Source organism: Halichoerus grypus, chromosome 8 (assembly GCF_964656455.1).
Source record: "Halichoerus grypus chromosome 8, mHalGry1.hap1.1, whole genome shotgun sequence".
In the NCBI taxonomy this organism is placed as follows: Eukaryota; Metazoa; Chordata; class Mammalia; order Carnivora; family Phocidae; genus Halichoerus; species Halichoerus grypus.
In genome coordinates, this window is record NC_135719.1 from 91732666 (window position 1) to 91753180 (window position 20515).

The window sequence follows — 20515 nt, forward strand, 5'->3', positions numbered from 1 at the left end:
TGCACAGCTCAGGTGCTGAACTATAGCTGTGTGTATGCATAAAGAGGAGACAGGTCAAAGACAAAATCACTTCACATCTTACTCGGTGGGAGCACTTATATGGTTTCATCTGAGAAAAATGAGGCCTCCAAAAGCTTAGACCGGTCAAGTGCACGATGCCTTGCACCTCAAACACCCCACCTGGTCACAGTTTGCACCTGTAACAGCTGCTGACCATTTTCAATGAGAACAATTTCTACTTAATCAAACTCCCCCTTCTACATCAGATCTTTTAAAGAAAACTGTCCACAGCTGAGTGCAGGAATCTTTGAACTTCCCAGTTCACAGATCGAATACCGGCATCAGAAGATGCCAGGGAATGACACTGGGTGCCTTATCCATTGGGTACCGGGCTCTAACTAGCTGAATAGAATTGGGGGAGGGGTTGCCCTTCAGTCAGGCTAAGAGAAGTAAATACAGCTTCTCCTCACCATTGCCCCACCACTCCTCCACATTAAAAGGAGAGAGGTTGGGCTGAAGGTGGAGAGGTAGGTTGAGGAAAGAAACATACTTCAGCATTAACATGCGGCCTCCCGGGGCCACCTTATCGAATTGGTGCCTGGTTGTTTCCAAGAGTCATTAGAAGGGGGAGACGTTGCCAGAGAGAGTGTGCCCTGAAAGCCACATGGTTTTGAGATCCTTTCTCCAGTGAGCTTTTCATATAGAAATTGTATGTGGCTGTGATGGCATTTTACACTTTTGTTGATGATGACTTGATAGATAAATGTTCGTAATACTGTTCAGGATAGTGGGGGAGTGGAGAGGGTGGGAGGGTACCTGATACCACGTTTTAAAAATAAAACAATCTGAGCAAATAAATAAAATAGGAACTTGGAATTCCTGTCTCAGGCCTGGACCTCCAAGCCACAGATCCTTTACTGATGTAAATTTGGAATGGTATCTTCAGTAGTAAATAGGAAGACTGATACTAGATGACTGGTGGTCTGATTATGGTTCCACCTGAAAGTGCCTTTTGACCAAACGTGAATGTGGAGTAAGGGATGATCATTACTCACGCCGGCCTCTCAGCCAGGATGCTGAGTGCTGAAAATCTCCCTACTGTGCCCACTGCTGCTGCCTGTAGGCACTCCTGGCTTCCACCCTCTTCTGGGTTCTTAGGCTGACTGGCTTGCCCTGGGCGTCTGCAGCCCGCTCCCACTTGCAGCCTCACACCAGCTGTGTCACCTCAGTGCCTCTGCCCTCAGGCCTCCCGCTCTCCCCAACCCCCACACCACCGTCCCTCGGCCAATGACTCATCTCCTGCTGCACACAGAAAATAGAGGCTGTCGGGACGAGCGAGCTCGTGTTTCCATACACCACACACGCACACACACACACACACCACAGTCAAACCAGTTTATCTCTGTTCAAATCCATCTCCGTGCTAGAGGTGTTCTCTCTCTCACCTGTTCTCTAGATTCTCTGCCTGCTTTCTCAGAAAACTGGTTCCAGCAATCATCCCCTCTATGCCTGTATCTTCAGCCTCTACCTTGCCGCTCACTTTTTCTCAGAATATAAATATTGTCAAGTCTCTTCCATTTTTAAAAAAAAAAAAATCAAACACCTCCTCCCTTCACATTGAAGCTTCTGGAAGTTGGAAATTTTGAAGAGGACACACGACACAGTTTCTAAAATGAAAAAGCAGAATTGATTGTTATTTTTGGTAAGCAAAATAGAGCCAGGCTTGTAAGACAGAGTGTCTCTGGACAAAGCAAACTGTAACCGTATGTAATTTAGAAAACCAACTGAACTCTCAGTCCTGCCTCCGTGGTGTCATCAAAATGACTCCTCCAAACTGCAGGCCACACTTTGGTGTCTCTGTAAGCACTGATACTTAGCCTCTCCTTTCTTCTTGAAATGCTCTTTATAGTCTTTCTGAAAGACTTCCGTCTCCTGGTTTTTCTTTCAGCTCTCTCGCTATTCCTCAATTTACGTTAAAGAATTTTCTCATCACTCTACCCTTCAAAAAATAGTATTCCTCATGTTTCATCCTCAGCTTTATTCCCTTCTAAGTCTGTATCCTTCCTGTGATACCTCATCTACTCCTGATGGCTCCAAATCTTTATCTCCGGCCCAGAGCCCTCTACTAAATAGTAGAGTCCCATCACCGGCTGCCCACTGGATATCTCCCACCTGGGGATATCACGAGCTTTTCTTCTCATAGATCCTGTCTTGCTACCATCATTTGTCCAGTTGTCTCAGTCTTCCTTGGTTTTTCCCTCTCCTCATTTCCCACGTGGAGTCAATGACTAAGTCTGATCAGCTCTGCTCTACTAACTCTCAGAGGGCTCTCTTCTCTCCGTCTCACTGCCAGGCACTCGGTTCTCTTACTTGAGATGCCCCCTACTTGATCTCCTTGTTCAGCCTTCTTTCAGTTTACAAATTTGATCTCTAAATTGGCAGTCATGTCATGCTGTTTTCAATCCTTTGCTTTACCCACATTGCCTTCCGGTGGGAAAAGATTCCTTATCATAGCTTACAAGGACCTTTGTGATCTGACCTCTATATTCATTTCCGGCCTTTTTTCTGGCATTCCTCACTGTCATCCCACACTTTTGCGTGAAACGCATCTGACACCTTGCAGTTCCTCAAATTCAGTGTACTTATAAAGAGCTTCCACCTTCAACATGCTACTGCTTGTCCTTGGAAACTCCCATTCCTTGCCCGGATAATTCATCTGAAACCTCAGCTGTTGCTTCCTCTGTGGAGACCTCCTTGACCACTCTCCCCACCCCCAGTGTGATTTAAGTGCCCGTCCTTTGTCCTCCCTCTTAGCACTTATTACATTATATTATAGTCATTTGACCGCAAACTCCTGGAGGTTAGAGATAACTATGTCTTTCTGTCTGTATCTCCAGTACCCCCTGCTTATTGGCTAACAAGAGAAGTGCTCGTTAATGGTTGATGAATGAACTGGAGTTTTCACTGTATCAGGCCGCCGTTTTAAGCACACACACACGCGCACACACATACATAAGTGCACACCCAAAAAATCCTTGAATCTGATCGAGTCTCTAGATCCAACTACCAATTTATAAGAAAAACAGAGGCCTGGACAATATGTTACACGATACCATAGGGATGCAGTCAGCAAAATCTAAGTGTGGGAAATTCTAAGACAAACAGCCACATTTCTTTAACTGCAATCAAGCAATTGCAATATATGGAGCTTTTTTAGATCCTGATTTTTTTTGAAAACTGTAAAAAAAATTATGACTCAGATGAACACTGTATATTTGATATTAAGGAATTATTGTTAATTTTTTAGATATGATAATGGCATTGTGCTTATTTTTTTAAAGGGTCCTTATGTTTAGACGTACGTTCTGATGTATTTACAGATGAAATGATATGATGTCTGGGATTTGTTTCAAAATAATCTGAGAGGGAGAATAATCTGGGTTGGGAGACAGATGAAATTGGATTGGCCAGCAGCTGGTAATTACTGAAGCTGGTGACAGGTACCCAGCAGTTCATTATGCTATTTTACCTACTTTTGTTTATATTTTTAGATTTCAATAATAAAACTTTTATTGTGGCAAAATATACATAGTACAAAATTTGTTAACCACTTTTTTTGTAGTTTTTAGTTTTTATTTAAGTTCCAGTTAGTTAACATTCAGTGTAATATTAGTTTCAGGAGTAGAAGTTAGTGATTCATCACTTACATATAACACACTGTGTTAACCATTTTTAAGTATACAGTTCAATAGCATTAAGTACTTCACATTGTCGTGCAACCGTCGTTACCATTCATCTCTAGAACTTTCTCACTTTCCCAAACTGAAACTCTGTACTCGTTAAACAATATCTCATTCCCCAACCCTACCCCTTGCAACCATTATATTTTCTGTCTCTATGAATTGGACGACTCTAGGTACAGCATGTAAGTGGAATCATATAATATCTGTTCTTCCGTGTCTGGCTTAATGTCTTCACAATGTTAACATAATGTCTTCTAGGTTTATCCATGTTGTAGCATGTATCAGAATTTTCTTCCTTTTTAAGGCTAAATAATACTCTGTTGTATGCATTTACACATTTTGTTTATCTATCTGTTGGACATTTGTGTTGTTTCCAAAACTTTTTCCAGAAGGTGTCTGATAATGAGGATTCTTAATATAAGGTATACTGATTGTAGTTATCTTGCTGAGGAACTGGCATAAAACTAATTTCTGTAGACGTCAGATCCCAAGGGATTAAGAGTTTTTTAAGATCTACGGTCCATACAACCCAGGAAGTGCCAGAGACTGCAGGTGGTGGGGTAAAAAGTTAAGAATAGGGAAAGGAAGTTACCCTTGTTGTCTAGGATTACTCAGAAAAACTCTTGCCCTCATTGGCCTCTACCACCTCACAGGCAGCTTTTCTACTTCTTGAGGATCCCTACACAGTTATTTCTAACACATGTAGCCCTGCCAAATATATTTTTACCCTAAGCTCAGGAACTACCTTTCAGCAATTTTATACCAAAAATAAGTGTGTCACTTACAAGTAAAAAATCTTTTATCTGTTCCTGCAGGAGAGAAACCAAGTTAGAATGAACGCCTAAACCAGAAAATGTTTGCATCAAATATTAGTCTGAAATTTGTCCTTACTCTTCTGGTTTTTGGAAAATTATCCTTTAGACATCTTAAGGAGCAATGGGGCTGTGAGGAGTATGTGAGATCTAATTTCAGGTTAACCTTGAGGTACCCAGAGAAGTTCTGGAATCAGTGTGGAATTTTAGATATTCTCTAGAAGGAGGCATACTGTTTAGTTTGTTCTACTATGTGGCTCAGATTCTAGACTCCTTAGACAAGCCCAGAACTGTCCCTCCCATCTCATGGTTTCCCAGGTTAGAACAGTCTAGAGTGGATTGCAGCTTCTCTGGCCAGGACTACCCTGAGCTCAAGAAAATTCTTATCTTTCTTATCTAAACCTATTTCCTGCTTATAGTATCAGGAGAGGATTGCCTTTTATATCTTATATTGACCATCCAGTACATATTGGCTATTTGTCACATACCCCTTTGTCCTTAGAAGCCCCAGTTTTGGTTTTAGAGGTTTTGTTTTTTGTTTCAGTTTGGCTTTTTTGTTTACTTTTTATTTTGAGATAATCGTAGATTCATATGCAGATGTAAGAAATAGTGCACAGAGATCCCATGTATCTTTTACCCACTTTCCTCCAGTGGTAGCATCTTACCCAACTATATTATCACAACCAGGATATTGAGCTTGATATACAGTCAAGATAGAGAAATTTCCATCACCACAAGGATCCCTCCTGTTGCCCTATTATAGCCATACATACTTCCCACCTGACCTCACCTCCTCCTTAGCCCCCAGGTGCCATTAATCTGTTCTCAGTTTTTAGAATTTTCTCATTTCAGAAATGTTACATAAGTGGAATCACACAGTACATAACCTCTATGTCTGGCTTTTTTCACAAGACATAATTCTGTGGAGATCAATCCAGGTTGTTGCAGTATCAATAGTTTGTTCCTTTTTATTGTTGTTTAGTATTCCATGATCTAGATGTACCAGTTTGTTTAACTATTCATCTATTGAAGGACATCTGGATTGTTTCCAGATTTTGGCTATTACGAATAAACAAGTAATTAAACATGTGTGTACAAGTTTTTATGTGAACATAAGTCTTCATTTCTCTGGGATAAATGCCCAGAAATACAATAACTTGATCATGTGGTAGTTGCATATTTAGTTTTACAAGAAACTGTCCAACTGTTTCCTGGAGTGGCTGTACCATTTTATTTTTTTATTTATTTATTTTTTAAATTTTATTATGTTATGTTAGTCACCATACAATACATCATTAGTTTTTGATGTGGTGATCCACGATCCATTGTTTTCGTGTAACACCCAGTGCTCCATGCAGTACGTGCCCTCCTTAATACCCATCACCGGACTAACCAATCCCCCCTTCCCCCTCCCCTCTAAAACCCTGTTTGTTTCTCAGAGTCCATAGTCTCTCATGGTTCATCTCTCCCTCCAATTCCACCCCCCCTCATTTTTCCCTTCCTTCTCCTAGTATCCTCCATGCTATTCCTTATGTTCCACAAATAAGTGAAACCCTATGATAATTGACTTTCTCTGCTTGACTTATTTCACTTGGCATAATCTCCTCCAGTCCCCTCCATGTTGATGTAAAAGTTGGGTACTCATCCTTTCTGATGGCTGAGTAATATTCTATTGTATATATGGACCACATCTTCTTTATCCATTCATCTGTTGAAGGGCATCTCTGCTCTTTGCACAGTTTGGCTATTGCGGACATTGCTGCTATGAACACTGGGGTGCATGTGGCTCTTCTTTTCACTACATCTGTGTCTTTGGGGTAAATACCCAGGAGTACAATTTCTGGGTCATAGGGTAGCTCTATTTTTAAATTTTTGAGGCACCTCCACACTGTTTTCCAAAGTGGCTGTACCAACTTGCATTCCCACCAACAGTGTAAGAGGGTTCCCCTTTCTCCACAACCTCTCCAACATTTGTTGTTTCTTTCCCTGTCCATTTTTGCCATTCTAACTGGTGTAAGGTGGTATCTCAATGTGGTTTTGATTTGGATTTCCCTGATGGCTAATGATGATGAACATTTTTTCATGTGTTTGTTAGCCATTTGTATGTCCTCTTCAGAGAAGTGTCTTTTCATATCTTCTGCCTACTTTTTGACTTGATTATTTGTTTTTTGGGTGTTGAGTTTGAGTTCTTTATAGATCTTGGATACCAGCCCTTTATCTGTAGTGTCATTTGCAAATATCTTCTCCCATTCTGTGGGTTGCCTCTTTGTTTTGTTGACTGTTTCCTTTGCTGTGCAGAAGCTTTTTATCTTGATGAAGTCCCAAAAGTTCATTTTTGCTTTTGTTTCACTAGCTTTTGGAGATGTATCTTGAAAGAAGTTGCTGTGGCCGATGTCAAAGAGGTTACTGCCTATGTTCTCCTCTAGGATTTTGATGGATTCCTGTCTCACATTGAGGTCTTTCATCCACTTTGAGTTTATCTTTGTGAATGGTGTTAGAGAATGGTCGAGTTTCATTCTTCTGCATGTGGCTGTCCAATTTTCCCAGCACCATTTATTGAAGAGACTGTCTTTTTTCCATTGCATGTTTTTTCCTGCTTTGTCAAAGATTCTTTGACCATAGAGTTGAGGGTCCATATCTGGGTTCTCTATTCTGTTCCATTGGTCTATATGTCTGTTTTTATGCCAGTACCATGCTGTCCTGGTGATCACTGCTCTGTAATATAGCTTGAAATCGGGCAACGTGATGCCCCCAGCTTTGTTTTTCTTTTTCAACATCTCCTTGGCAATTCGGGGTCTTTTCTGATTCCATACAAATTTTAGGATTGTTTGTTCCAGCACTTTGAAAAATGTCATTGGAATTTTGATTGGGATGGCATTGAAGGTATAGATTGCTCTGGGTAGCATAGACATTTTAACAATGTTTATTCTTCCAATCCATGAGCATGGAATATTTTTCCATCTTTTTTTGTCTTCAATTTCTTTCATGAGCGTTTTGTAGTTCCTAGAGTATAGATCCTTTACCTCTTTGGTTAGGTTTATTCCGAGGTATCTTATGGTTTTTGGTGCTATTGTAAATGGAATCGTTTCTCTAATTTCTCTTTCTACAGTTGTGTTGTTAGTGTATAAGAAAGCAACTGATTTCTGTGCATTGATTTTGTATCCTGCCACATTACTGAATTGCTGTATGAGTTCTAGTAATTTGGGGGTGGAGTCTTTTGGGTTTTCCACATAAAGTATCATGTCATCTGCGAAAAGAGAGAGTTTGACTTCTTCTTTGCCAATTTGAATACATTTTATTGCTTTTTGTTGTCTGATTGCTGTTGCTAGGACTTCTAGTACTATGTTGAACAATAGTGGCGAGAGTGGGAATCCTTGACGTGTTCCTGATCTTAAGGGAAAGGCTCTCAGCTTTTCTCCATTGAGGATGATATTCGCTGTGGGTTTTTCATAGATGGATTTTATGAACTTGAGGAATGTTCCCTCTATCCCTATACTCTGGAGAGTTTTAATCAGGAAAGGATGTTGTATTTTGTCAAATGCTTTTTCTGCATCAATTGAGAGGACCATATGGTTCTTCTGTCTCCTCTTATTAATGTGTTCTATCACATTGATTGATTTGTGAATGTTGAACCACCCTTGCATCCCGGGGATAAATCCCACTTGGTCGTGGTGGATGATCCTTTTAATGTATTGTTGGATCCTATTAGCTAGGATTTTGTTGAGGATTTTGGAATCCATATTCATCAGGGGTATCGGTCTGAAATTCTCCTTTTTGATGGGGTCTTTGCCTGGTTTGGGGATTAAGGTAATGCTGGCCTCATAGAATGAGTTTGGAAGTTTTCTTTCTGTTTCTATTTTTTGAAACAGCTTCAGTAGAATAGGTATTATTTCTTCTTTGAATGTTTGGTAGAATTCCACAGGGAATCCATCAGGCCCTGGACTCTTGTTTTTTGGGAGGTTTTTGATCACTGCTTCAATCTCATTACCGGTTATTGGCCTATTCAGGTTGTCAGTTTCTTCCTGTTTCAGTCCTGGCAACTTATAGGTTTCCAGGAACGCCTCCATTTCATCCAGATTGCTCAGTTTATTGGCATATAGTTGTTGATAATAATTTCTAATAATTGTTTCTATTTCCTTGGTGTTAGTCGTGATCTCTCCCCTTTCATTCATAATTTTATTAATTTGGGTCCTTTCTCTCTTCTTTTGGATAAGTCTGGCCAGTGGTTTATCGATCTTATTAATTCTTTCAAAGAACCAACTTCTAGTTTCGTTGATCTGATCTACTGTGTTTCTGGTTTCTAATTCATTGATTTCTGCTCTAATTTTAATTATTTCTCTTCTAATGCATGGCTTAGGCATTGTTTGTTGCTTTTTCTCTAGTTCTTTAAGGTGTAGAGTTAGTTGGTGAATTCGGGATTTTTCTATTTTTTTTGAGTGAGACTTGGATGGCTATGTATTTCCCCCTTAGGACCGCCTTTGCAGTATCCCATAGGTTTTGGACCGATGTGTTTTCGTTCTCATTGATTTCCATGAATTGTTTAAGTTCTTTGATTTCCTGGTTGACCCAAACATTCTTGAGCAGTGGTCTTTAGCTTCCAAGTGTTTGAATTTCTGCCATATTTTTTCTTGTGATTGAGTTCCAGTTTTAAAGCATTGTGGTCTGAGAATATGCAGGAAATAATCTCAATCTTTTGGTATTGGTTGAGACCTGATTTGTAACCCAGTATGTGGTCTATTCTGGAGAAAGTTCCATGTGTGCTTGAGAAGAAAGAGTATTCTGTTGTTTTAGGGTGGAATGTTCTGTAAATATCTGTGAGGTCCATCTGGTTCAATGTATCATTCAAAGCTCTTGTTTCCTTGTTGATTTTCTGCTTAGATGATCTGTCCATTGCTAAGAGTGGAGTATTGAGGTCTCCTACAATTAACGTATTGTTATCAATATGACTCTTTATTTTGGTTAACAGTTGGCTTATGTAGATGGCTGCTCCCATGTTGGGGGCATAGATATTTACAATTGTTAGATCTTGTTGGATAGACCCTTTAAGAATGATATAGTGTCCTTCTGTGTCTCTAATTACAGACTTTAGTTTAAAATCTAATTTGTCTGATATAAGAATTGCTACCCCAGCTTTCTTTTGAGGTCCGCTGGCATGGAAGATGGATCTCCATCCCTTCACTTTCAGTCTGGATGTATCTTTAGGTTCAAAATGAGTCTCTTGTAGGCAGCATATGGATGGGTCCTGTCTTTTTATCCAATCTGCAACCCTGTGCTGTTTTATGGGAGCATTTAGGCCATTCACGTTGAGACTGATTATTGAAAGATATGAATTAATTGTCATCATGTTGCCTGTGAAGACGTTGTTTTTATAGATTGTCCCTGTAAATTTCTGTTGTATATCACTCTTGGGGTCTTTCTCCTTTTATAGGACTGTACCATTTTAAATTCCCACCAGCAATATATGAGTGATTCAGTTTCTCCATATCCTCACCAGCATTTGGTGTTATTACTATTTTTCATTTTAGCCATTCTGATACTCATTGGATTATAATTTGCATTTCCCTGATGGCTAGTAATGTTGGATATCTTTTCATATGCTTGTATGTCATGTATGTCTTCTTTGGTGCAAGGTGGGGCTGGAACTCACGATCCCAAGATCAAGAGTCACACGCTCTACCAACTGAGCCAGCCAGGTGCCCCAAAAGGACTTTGTTCATGTTTTATTTGGATAGTTCGCTTTTTTTTTAGCTGTTGAGTCCTGAGATTCTTTTTGTGTTCTAGAAACCATTTCTTTGTTGAATATGTGATTTGCAAGTATTTTCTCCCAGTCTGTAACTTGTCTTTTTCATCTTTTTAACAGGGCCTTTCATAAAGTTTCAAAAATTTCAAAATTTATCAATTTTTCCTTGTTTCAAAAATTTATCAATTTTTCCTTTTATAGACAATGTCTTAGATGTCAAGTCTAAGAATTCTGTGTAGCTCTATCATGAAGATTTTTCGCCTAGGTTTTTTCCTAAACCTTTATAGCTTATGTTTAGTATTTAATTCCATGGTCTATTTTGATTGAATTTTTATATAAGGTATGAGATTTAAATAGAGGTTTATTTTTTACTTATGGATGTCCAATTGCTTCAGCACCATTTGTTAAAAAGGTTATCTTTCCTTGGCATATTTGTGTGGGTCTATTTCTGGGTCATCTGTTCTATTCTGTTGATCTGTATGCCTATCCCTCTATCAATATCACAGAATTTAGATTACTTTAGCTCTATAATAGGGCTTAAGATGAGGTAGACTGATTCTTCCCAATTTATTTTTTTTCAAAATTGTTTTAGCTATTCTTCTTCCTTTGCCTTACCATGTAAGTTTATAATAATCCTGTATATATCTATCAAAAAACCTTGCTGGGATTTTGATAGGAATTGCATTAAAAACCCACATATCAATTTGGGAGAGAATTGACTTTTTTTTTTAAGATTTTATTTATTTATTTGACAGAGACACAGCGAAGAGGGAACACAAGCAGGGGGAGAGGGAGAGAAGCAGGCTTCCTGCCGGGCAGGGAGCCCGATGCGGAGCTCGATCTCAGGACCCTGGGATCATGACCTGAGCCAAAGGCAGACGCTTAACGATTGAGCCACCCAGGCGCCCCAAGAATTGACATTTTTACTGTCTTGAGGCTTCCAATCCATGAACATGGATGGTGTTGTTGAGTTCTTCCATATGCTTGCTGATTTGTTGTCTAGGTCTTCTCCCAGCTGTTGAGAGAGGAGGATTGAAGTCTCCAACTGTAATTGTGGATTTGTCTATTTCACAATTTTTGCTTCACATATTTTGCAGCTCCGTTGTTTGGTGCACATGCATTTAGGATTTTTGTCTTCTTGGTGGCTTGATCCTTTTATCACATAATGTCTCTCTGCATATCTGGTCATTTTCTTTGCTCTGAACCCTACTTCATTTAATATTAATGTAGCCACTCTGGCCTTCCTTTGATGAATAGTTTGCATGATTTAACTGATTCCATCCTTTAACTTTCCACCAGCCTATATTTGTATATTTGAAATGAGTTTCTTTTAGATAGTGTATAGTTGGGTTATGTTTTTTAATCCACTCTACCAGCCTCTTTTATTTTTTTTACTATTTTATTTATTTATTTATTTGACAGAGAGAGAAAGCACAAGTGGGCAGAGCAAAAGGGAGAGGGAGAAGCAGGCTCCCCACTGAGCAGAGAGCCCGATGAGGGACTTGATCCCAGGACCCTGGGATCATGACCTGAGCCGAAGGCAGACGTTTAACCAACTGAGCCACCCAGGCGCCCCATCTACCGGCCTCTTTTAATTGGTGTACTAAAGCCCTTTATATTTTGGGGGACCTGGGTGGCTTGGATGGTTGAGCGTCTACCTTCAGCTCAGGTGATGATCTCCTGGTCCCGGGATTGAGTCCCACATCGGGGCTCTCTGCTCAGTGGGGAGCCTGCTTCTCCCTCTCCCTCTGCCTGTCCCCTTGCTTGTGCTCTCTCTCTCTCTCTCAAATGAATAAATAAAATCTTAAAAAAAAAAAACCTTTATGTTTCATGTTATTATTGAAATGTTAAGATTAGGGGCACCTGGGTGGCTCAGTCGTTAAGCGTCTGCCTTCGCTCAGGTCATGATTCCAGGGTCCTGGGATCGAGCCCTGTATCAGGCTCCCTGCTCAGCGGGGAGTCTGCTTCTCCCTCCTCCACTCCCCCTGCTTGTGTTCCCTCTCTCGCTGTCTCTCTCAGTGTCAAATAAATGAAATCTTTAAAAACAACAAAAAAAGAAATGTTAAGATTATGCCTGCCATTTTATTTTTTTGTTTTCTATCATCTCTATTTTTGTGTTTGTTTTATTTTTCTTGCCTTCCTATGGGCTACTTGAATTTTTTATAGAATTCCACTTTTATGTACCTATAGTGGTTTTTTTTTTAATTTTTTAATCTATAGTGTTTTTTAGTGTACCTCTTTGTATAGCATTTTTAATGGCTGCTCCGGATACTACATATGTATACACACACATACACACACACACACAATATCACTGTCTGCTGGTGTCATCATTGTAACAAGTTTTCTGTATTGCCAGATGGCCTCTTTCTAGTCCTTTGGCTAGAGAAAATAGGCCTTTGTTGGGCTCTTTTTGTCTGTACCCATTTGCATTTTTGGGTTTCCGGCTTCTTCAGCTCCAAGTCTAGGATGTATGAGGCAAAAAGAACTCACTGCCATGTCATTCTTCATGCCCCCAGGTCCCTAGCCAGTCTTTTTTCTCTCTACCTTTCACAGTCTTCTTTTTTTTTTTAATTTCTGAATTTTTTTTCCTTTATGTGGAAAATAGGCATAAATCTCATTTTATGCTGTTTTTTTTAATTTTATTTTTAAGCAATCTCCACACCCAACATGGAGCTCAAATTTGCAACCCCAAGATCAAGAGTCGCATGCTCCACCGACTGAGCCAGCTAGGCACCCCTATGCTATTATTTTATATTTTAAATGTGTTTGAAAACATTTTGATTTTTGGAAACATCAGACTTTCAAAGTCTTTCTGTGTTTGTCTTATATAACGTCTAGGGGTTTTAGTTGTGCTTAGTGGCAGAGATAGGAAAAAGTAGACCTACTCCCATCTTCCTAAAAGTGGAAATCCCTCCCAGTTTTATTTTTGATCTAACGTAGAGTTAAGGTAAATTTTCTTTTTCTTTACTGTTCTGAGTATACCTCTGACTCTGACCCAGCCCACTGGATCCAGCCCTGGAATTTACCCCAGAGGAAGTTGGCTCATAGCTAGACTGTTACAGAGTTTCAGGCCAGTGCCTTTATTCTGTATACATATCTTTCTTTCCTGTGTCTTTCGCTTTTTCTCCTTTGTTTGCATTGTTTCAGAGAGAGAGCTGCTGCTACTAGAGACCTCTAAGCCAGAAGATGGTGCCCCAGAGCAGTTCAAGCTAATCTTTGCTATTCTTCTCTGGGCCCCTGTTTTTAACTTAATATTAGGAAACTCAAGGCTGTTTATCTAAACCAGCATATAGCTCTGAAGACCCAATTGTGTTTTTCTTTAAGCCATGTCTTCCCAGTTGCATGAAAATTTAAGCAATCAGTATCAAAAAATGTTTTTGTTTGAATTTTTTTTTTTGTATCTTTAACTTGGTGGCAATTCATATGGAAAATTTAAAAGTAATTGTTATTCCTCTTAATGAATTGAGTTGACATTTGTAATTGGGCTCACAGAAAATAATCTGTAACCTCAGCATTGCTTTAGGAAAGGAATGTTATAGGGGTGCCTGGGTGGCTCAGTCGGCTAAGCAGTTAAGCCTCTGACTTCCTCTCAGGTCATGATCTCAGATCCTGGGATCCAGCCCTGCATGGAGCCCTGCATCGGGCTCTCTGCTCTGCGGGAGTCTGCTTGTCCCTTCCCGTCTCTCCCTATGTCCCTCCCCCTCCCCCTGCTCATGCTTTCCCTCTCTCAAATAAATAAATAAAATCTTAAAAAAGAAAGAAAGAAAGAAAGGAATGTTATAAGTGCTTTCTGAAGGAGATGCACCTCTCATTGTCTTTTGAGGTATTTGAATCGAATCAGCCAAACTTTCTTACAGTGTAGATGTTTGCTTTTTGATTACTAGCCTAACTTGTAAAATGATGGCTTAAAAGATTATATAAAAATGTATGGAATAAAACTACTGGTAGATACATGTTAACAGTCTTTGGGTGGTAAGGTATGAGTGGTTTCTTCTTTGTCTTTCTTCTGGTCTATATTTTTTAAGTTTTCAATAATGAGCAACTTTTTTGACTGAGTATATTCTTCAGCTAATCAGAAAATATTTATTAACCACCTAACAAATGTAGAGCCAGCATATATATTTTCCTAGCCTTGATAGGCACTCCCTCATTAAGACAGGGACCATGTCTTTTTTTTTGGAGATTTTATTTATTTATGCAAAAGAGAGGGGCGCCTGGGTGGCTCAGTCGTTAAGTGTCTGCCTTCGGCTCAGGTCATGATCCCAGGGTCCTGGGATCAAGCCCCATATTGGGCTCCCTGCTCTGCGGGAGGCCTGCTTCTCCCTCTCCCACTCCCCCTGCTTGTGTTCCCTCTCTCACTGTGTCTCTCTCTGTCAAATAAATAAATAAAATCTTTTAAATAAAAAAAAAGAGAGAGAGAGAGAGCGCGAGCGCACACACATGGGCAGGGGAGTGGGGGAGACAGAGGGAGAGGGAGAAGCAGACTTCCTGCTGAGCAGGGAACTGATATGGGGCTTGATCCCTGGACCCTGAGATCATGACCTGAGCCAAAGGCAGATGCTCAACCAACTAAGCCACCCAGGCGCCCCAGGGGCCATGTCTTTTAAAATTTTGTAGGCTGAGATACCTACCATGTGCCTTATACATAGTGAGACCTGGGAAATAACTGTTGAATGAACACAGAAGCCTTTATTCCTAGCTTTGAAGGAAAGAATTATATTTTACTGGTTGTAAGGCTTTGGGTTTAGAGGCCTTACACTGGTCTTGGTATACTTTTCTGCTTATGTATGAGCACACATTCAGTGGGCAAGTTGTGTCCATTCTGTCTTAATTCTAGAACTACTAATTAGGGATAATAAAACCAACTGCAGTTTCCTAAAATAATAAGATTAGTAATAGAGTAGGATGGACGATATAAATCCAAAGCATTAAGCGGTAATATTAAAAATTTGGCCCTTACTAAATTCATTCTTAGACTGTTAGAAAGTCTACACAGATATTATACATAAGAGGTGCAATAGCAATATTTGACAACTGACCAAATAAATGAAGTTTTATTGATTAAAGAATTTTAAATATCCTAAAAATCTACATGGGAAGAAATTATGAGTAAAGGGAAGATAGATTAAAATCAGTGCCTTTTTAGGGGCGCCTGGGTGGTTCAAGTCTCTTAAGCATCTGCCTTCAGCTCAGGTCATGGTCCCGGAGTCCTGGGATTGAGCCCCATATTGGGCTCCCTGCTCAGTGGGGAGCCTGCTTCTCCCTCTCCCTCTGCTGCTACCCCTGCTTGTGCTCTCTCTCTGTCACATAAATAAGTAAAATATTTTAAAATAAATAAGTAAAAATAATAAAATTAGTGCCTTTTCCAACCAAGACTCAAGAAAATTAATGATTTATTCAGTGACTTTCAACTCCTGATTTTCATAGGCTCAGCAACTGTTATAAAGAACTTTTATATTTCTGATACAATATTATATAATTTAACTTTTCATTAACTTTTATTTTACTTAGTAATATCCATTTATAGCTTAGTTTAGTAAGTTGTCAATAAAAGTAATCTGTAGACTTCTCCTTATGAACGGTTGAATGTAGGCAAGCTTACCAAGGTACTAGATTTGCTAAAAATCCAGACTTTTGAGAGGCAGTCATGTGCACAGAAGATGGGTGGGAAGTAGAGAAAATGGGAGTAAATTCACTGAAAAGGAGACTAGGGAATAGAAATTGACAGATCTTTGAGTGGAAAAAAGGATTTCAGTGAAAGGTAGCAGTCTCAGCAGAATCATGACATGGAAAAGTTGGCTGAAAAGATGCTATCTAATCCAGCCGTATACAAACTGTAAAAAAAAAAAAAAAGTAGAACCCTTTATTCAAATGGAATCTTATGCAGAATACCAATATATAAATATACAAAAGCTGAGCTGTTTTGGTTAAAACAGGGTGGGTACTAAAACCCATCCTCGTTGAACCTCCCTCTATCTATCCCAGTGGACTCTGTGGAACACACTTTAAAAACAACTTGTCTTGGGGCAGCTGGGTGGCTCAGTTGTTAGGCATCTGCCTTCGGCTCTGGTCATGATCCCAGGGTCCTGGGATCAAGCCCCGCATCGGGCTCGCTGCTCAGTGGGAGCCTGCTTCTCCCTCTCCCACTCCCCCTGCTTGTGTTCCCTCTCTCGCTGTGTCTCTCTCTGTCCAATAAATAAATAAAATCTTTAAAAAAAAAATAAAAACCACTCATCTTGTCTATGCTTAGACCCCCCCCGCCCCCAGACCCAGTGAAATGTAGCCTAACTAGTAGGAAGGTGGTAGACATTTATTTGTAATAAGAAAACATTTTCTTCAGGCTTACAAAGATGGAAAATTATTTTTTTAAAAATTTTTTATTGTTATGTTAATCACCATACATTACATCATTAGTTTTTGATGTAGTGTTCCATGATTCATCGTTTGTGCATAACACCCAGTGCTCCATGCAGAACGTGCCCTCTTTAATACCCATCACCAGGCTAACCCATCCTCCCACCCCCCTCCCCTCTAGAACCCTCAGTTTGTTTTTCAGAGTCCATCATCTCTCATGGTTTGTCTCGCCCTCCGATTTCCCCCCTTCATTCTTCCCCTCCTGCTATCTTCTTCTTTTTTAAGATGGAAAATTATTTTAAGGAATGTTTTTTCACCTGTTACCAGAAAAGAGTGTTTTACCATTGAGACTACCAGTTGGAAGAACCACTCCATTTACTTGAGATTCTTCCCTTGGCCCTCTTGGGGACTGGCTTTGTGTTTTCTAGCTCTTGGATGTGGTCTCTCAACTAGCCAAGCGGAATGTGCAGCTGCTGGTCCTGGGCCGAAAGCACATGCTAACACAGCACTTGAGGTGGAGAAAGGATGAGATGAAAAAGGTGCAAAAGCAAGCCAGGTGCTTCTTTGCTGACAACATGTAAGTACTGAAGGTACTAGGTGAATTACACTCGGCCCAAGTCATCTGCTTGCTAGGTACCTATTTTTGCCATTTTTAAAGTGCATGCGTATGAATCCAAAAAAAGATTTGAGGCAGCTGACAAAAATCTACTTCCTACAGCAGGATAAATTTAAATAGATGAGGAAATCAGGATAAAGGAGAACTAGGAGGAAGATAAAGTCAGAAGTGAGATGAGTAGACAGAATGCATGCTGTTAGGTCCTGCATAGATCATTTAACAAATATTATACATATATGAGCACCTTCTGTGTTCTTGGGAAACCGCAATTGTTCACCAAGTCCCTCCCTTCTTGGGACTTAAACAAATAAAAATGTAATGTAAGTCCAGGCAGTGATCAATGCTAAGAAGACAATAAAGCAGAGTAAATAGGTAAAAAAGGATTAGGTAGGGGGTAGGTCAGAAGGTAGCGGATGGGGTGGTCAGGAATAGCCTTTGGGAGAGGGCAGATACAAGGAGAAGGAGTCATTTGAGAAAATGGGAGGGTGGATGGAAGAACATATCAAGCAGAGGGAACAGCAAATGTTCAAAAAGCTATGAAGCAGGAATGTGTTTGGCATGTTTGAAGAAAGCAAGCAAACCAGTGCAGATGAGCTATAGCAGCAAGAAGAAAAGTGCTAGGTTCTGAGGTCAGAGAGAAGGCAGGGACCACAGTAAAGAAGACCTTGTGGGCTCTGGTAGGCAAGCAAGGAACCTGGATTTTATTCTAACTATAAAGGGAATGTTGCTATGAGCGACAACTTCTCAGGAAGCCAAAGGAGCATGGAAAACAAGGTCAGTGACAAAATGGTACAGTGTCCATAAGGAAGGAAGCATCTACTCCAGAGGGGCACAGATCCTCAACAGTACATGTAAAGTTTTAAAATACACTTAGTTTTACATATGATTTATGCTGACAAAAGTTTATTTCCAACTTTGTGTGGATAATGTGTGTACCCTCAGCCCCAGGTCTAGGTTTCATTATGTTGAATGTGATAGCTTCAGGATTTGTCAGTGTTCCCCAAATTATTTATTCCTAAAAAGGTAAAATGGCTCTCAGTGCATGGAGCAGGAGGCTAACCCCTCATTCAGATCCCAAACCAATCCCTTTTTTCTTTAGCTAAGTCTTTTTATGTATTCACGGAAAGGGTTACTTCTCTGTCTCTAAGAGTAGAAGACAACAATAACGCTCTGCACACACTCACTTTAGGCAACAGTGGGTAGACATGAGGAGCACAGTCTTTAATTAGTCTACCCAGATTCAGAACATGGGCCTGCCACCTCCTATCCGGGAAGGTGTTTCCCTTCTCTGTGTCTTCTTCATATGTAACCCCCAACGGGTTATTGTGAAGATTAAATGAGAGAATACCTGTAAATAATACATATAAAACTGTGGCAGGGCACCAAGCACATGAAAAGCACATTTGTAGTGCTGTCATCATTACTGTTCTTTTCCTTAGGTGGAGGAATTGGAGAAATGTGATGGTAAAACCAAAAAGCCTGATGGAAATTGGTCTCATGCTTGGTTTGGGACTTTAAAGTGACCTTCTGAGGCTTTGGATTTGAATATTTAAGTTTTTAACATTAATTCTATGTTCCACAAATGTGCCAAAGAAATCCTTTCAAACATATACTACAGAGAATAGTATAGTGAATCCCCATGTAACTGTCACCCAGCTCCAACGATTACCATCATTTTTCTCATCTTGTTCCATATAGCCCCCTATTTTTTTCTTTTCCTCTTTTTCCTGAAGATTTTTAAGGCAGATATATTCCAGTCATTTATCATTTCATTTGAAATAGTTTAGTATAAAATAAACATCAAATGGTCCCACTTTGGGTCATTTGGATCAAGGCATAAGACCTATCCCATGCTGCGGTCCGAGTGTCCTGAGCCAAGGCGGCCCCTGTTGTTCTTACAGCATACCTCCTCCAGTGCTGAGTGCTGAAGCTGAGGGTCTGTTGGAGACTCTGAGTCAGTGGCTCTTCTCAAAGCAGGTGATGCCTTCTGTTGCGGATCTGGGTGACTTCCCAGAAGCTGCTTTGAGATACCAATTTTAGCTTTGAGGCAACCCATTATTTTTGGTAGCTTGCAAGGAAGTGTCATCCTGTCCTATTAATATTATGAACATTTTTCGAGTTTGAGTAGGGGTGCGGGGGGAAGGGTATGCTCGTGGTGGATAAGGCCAATAGGAACAACACCCGGGGCACACAGAGAAACAGCTTTTCAATGTGAAGAGGGAATTATTGTTAGAATTTTCCATTTTAGTGGAAGAACCCAACTGAGCCAAGTTGAGCATTTGCATTCCCTTCCCCTTAGCTTTCCATTTGTATTCTAGATAGTGCTGTCTACTACCAAAAGACTTGGAGGTGCTTGGTTTATAAGCATCACTGGGATCATGTCACTTAAGAATGAGAGCACTGGGGCGTCTGGGTGGCTCAGTCGGTTAAGCATCTGCCTTCAGCTCAGATCATGATCCCAGGGTCCTGGGATCGACTCCCGCGTGGGGCGCCCTGCTCAGCGGGGAGTCTGCTTGTCCCTCTCCCTTTGCCCCTCCCCCAGCTTGTGTTCTCTCTATCTCTCAATAAATAAGATCTTAAAAAAAAAAAAAGAATGCAGAGCTCCTCTGAGGAAAGTAGAATAAGAAGTAAAAAGCATGGTAAAGAATGCTCTCCTCTGCCTCCTTGGGGCTGTGTGTGATTGTATTCTTTCTTCTGCCTGGCTCAGCTCAGAGGATGATCCGTTCCTTCTGTATGCCACACTGCACTCGGGGAACCACTGCAAATTTATCACAAAAGATCTGATGCGGGACCACAAGGCCTGTCTACGTGATGCCAAGACCCAGCGCCTCTTCTTTAAGTGGCAGCAGGGACATCAGCTAGCCATTATTAATAGGGTTGCAGGATCAAAAATAACCTTTCAGGTATGTTATTTGTTCTCTACATAATGTCAACAGAGTGTGGCACAGTCAAAGAATGTTGCTACTTGTTGGAGGTTTTAAATGCTTTATTTTTCTCAGCTGTAGGTTGGTATTTGGAATTAGCCAGTTCCTGGAAACAGAAAGTCGGCCAGGGCAAAAGTTTTCATAGACCAGCCCCATATTAATTGACATAGTGAAAACATCTGAGATGTCATCAATTGTGACTTCAATTATGTCACTGATTATAACTTGTTTTTTATTTTCATACATATTTTTTATTTTCCTATTTATTTGCGATAGCTGAAAATTCCTTATCCTTTATGGTTCATCATATTTCTGCTAAGCAA

General features: G+C 40.2%; 1 protein-coding gene across 3 annotated transcripts in view; it reads left to right on the plus strand.

Annotated features, from left to right (window-relative positions):
• PRORP (protein only RNase P catalytic subunit) overlaps nt 1-20515 on the plus strand; it is a 128741-nt gene that overhangs the window by 106794 nt on the left and 1432 nt on the right. For all 3 annotated transcript variants that reach the window (XM_036101969.2, XM_078053565.1, XM_078053566.1), the window contains exons 7-8: nt 17081-17229; nt 19976-20171. In XM_036101969.2, coding sequence (XP_035957862.2) covers nt 17081-17229; nt 19976-20171 — 345 coding nt within the window. The remainder of the gene's footprint in view (nt 1-17080; nt 17230-19975; nt 20172-20515) is intronic.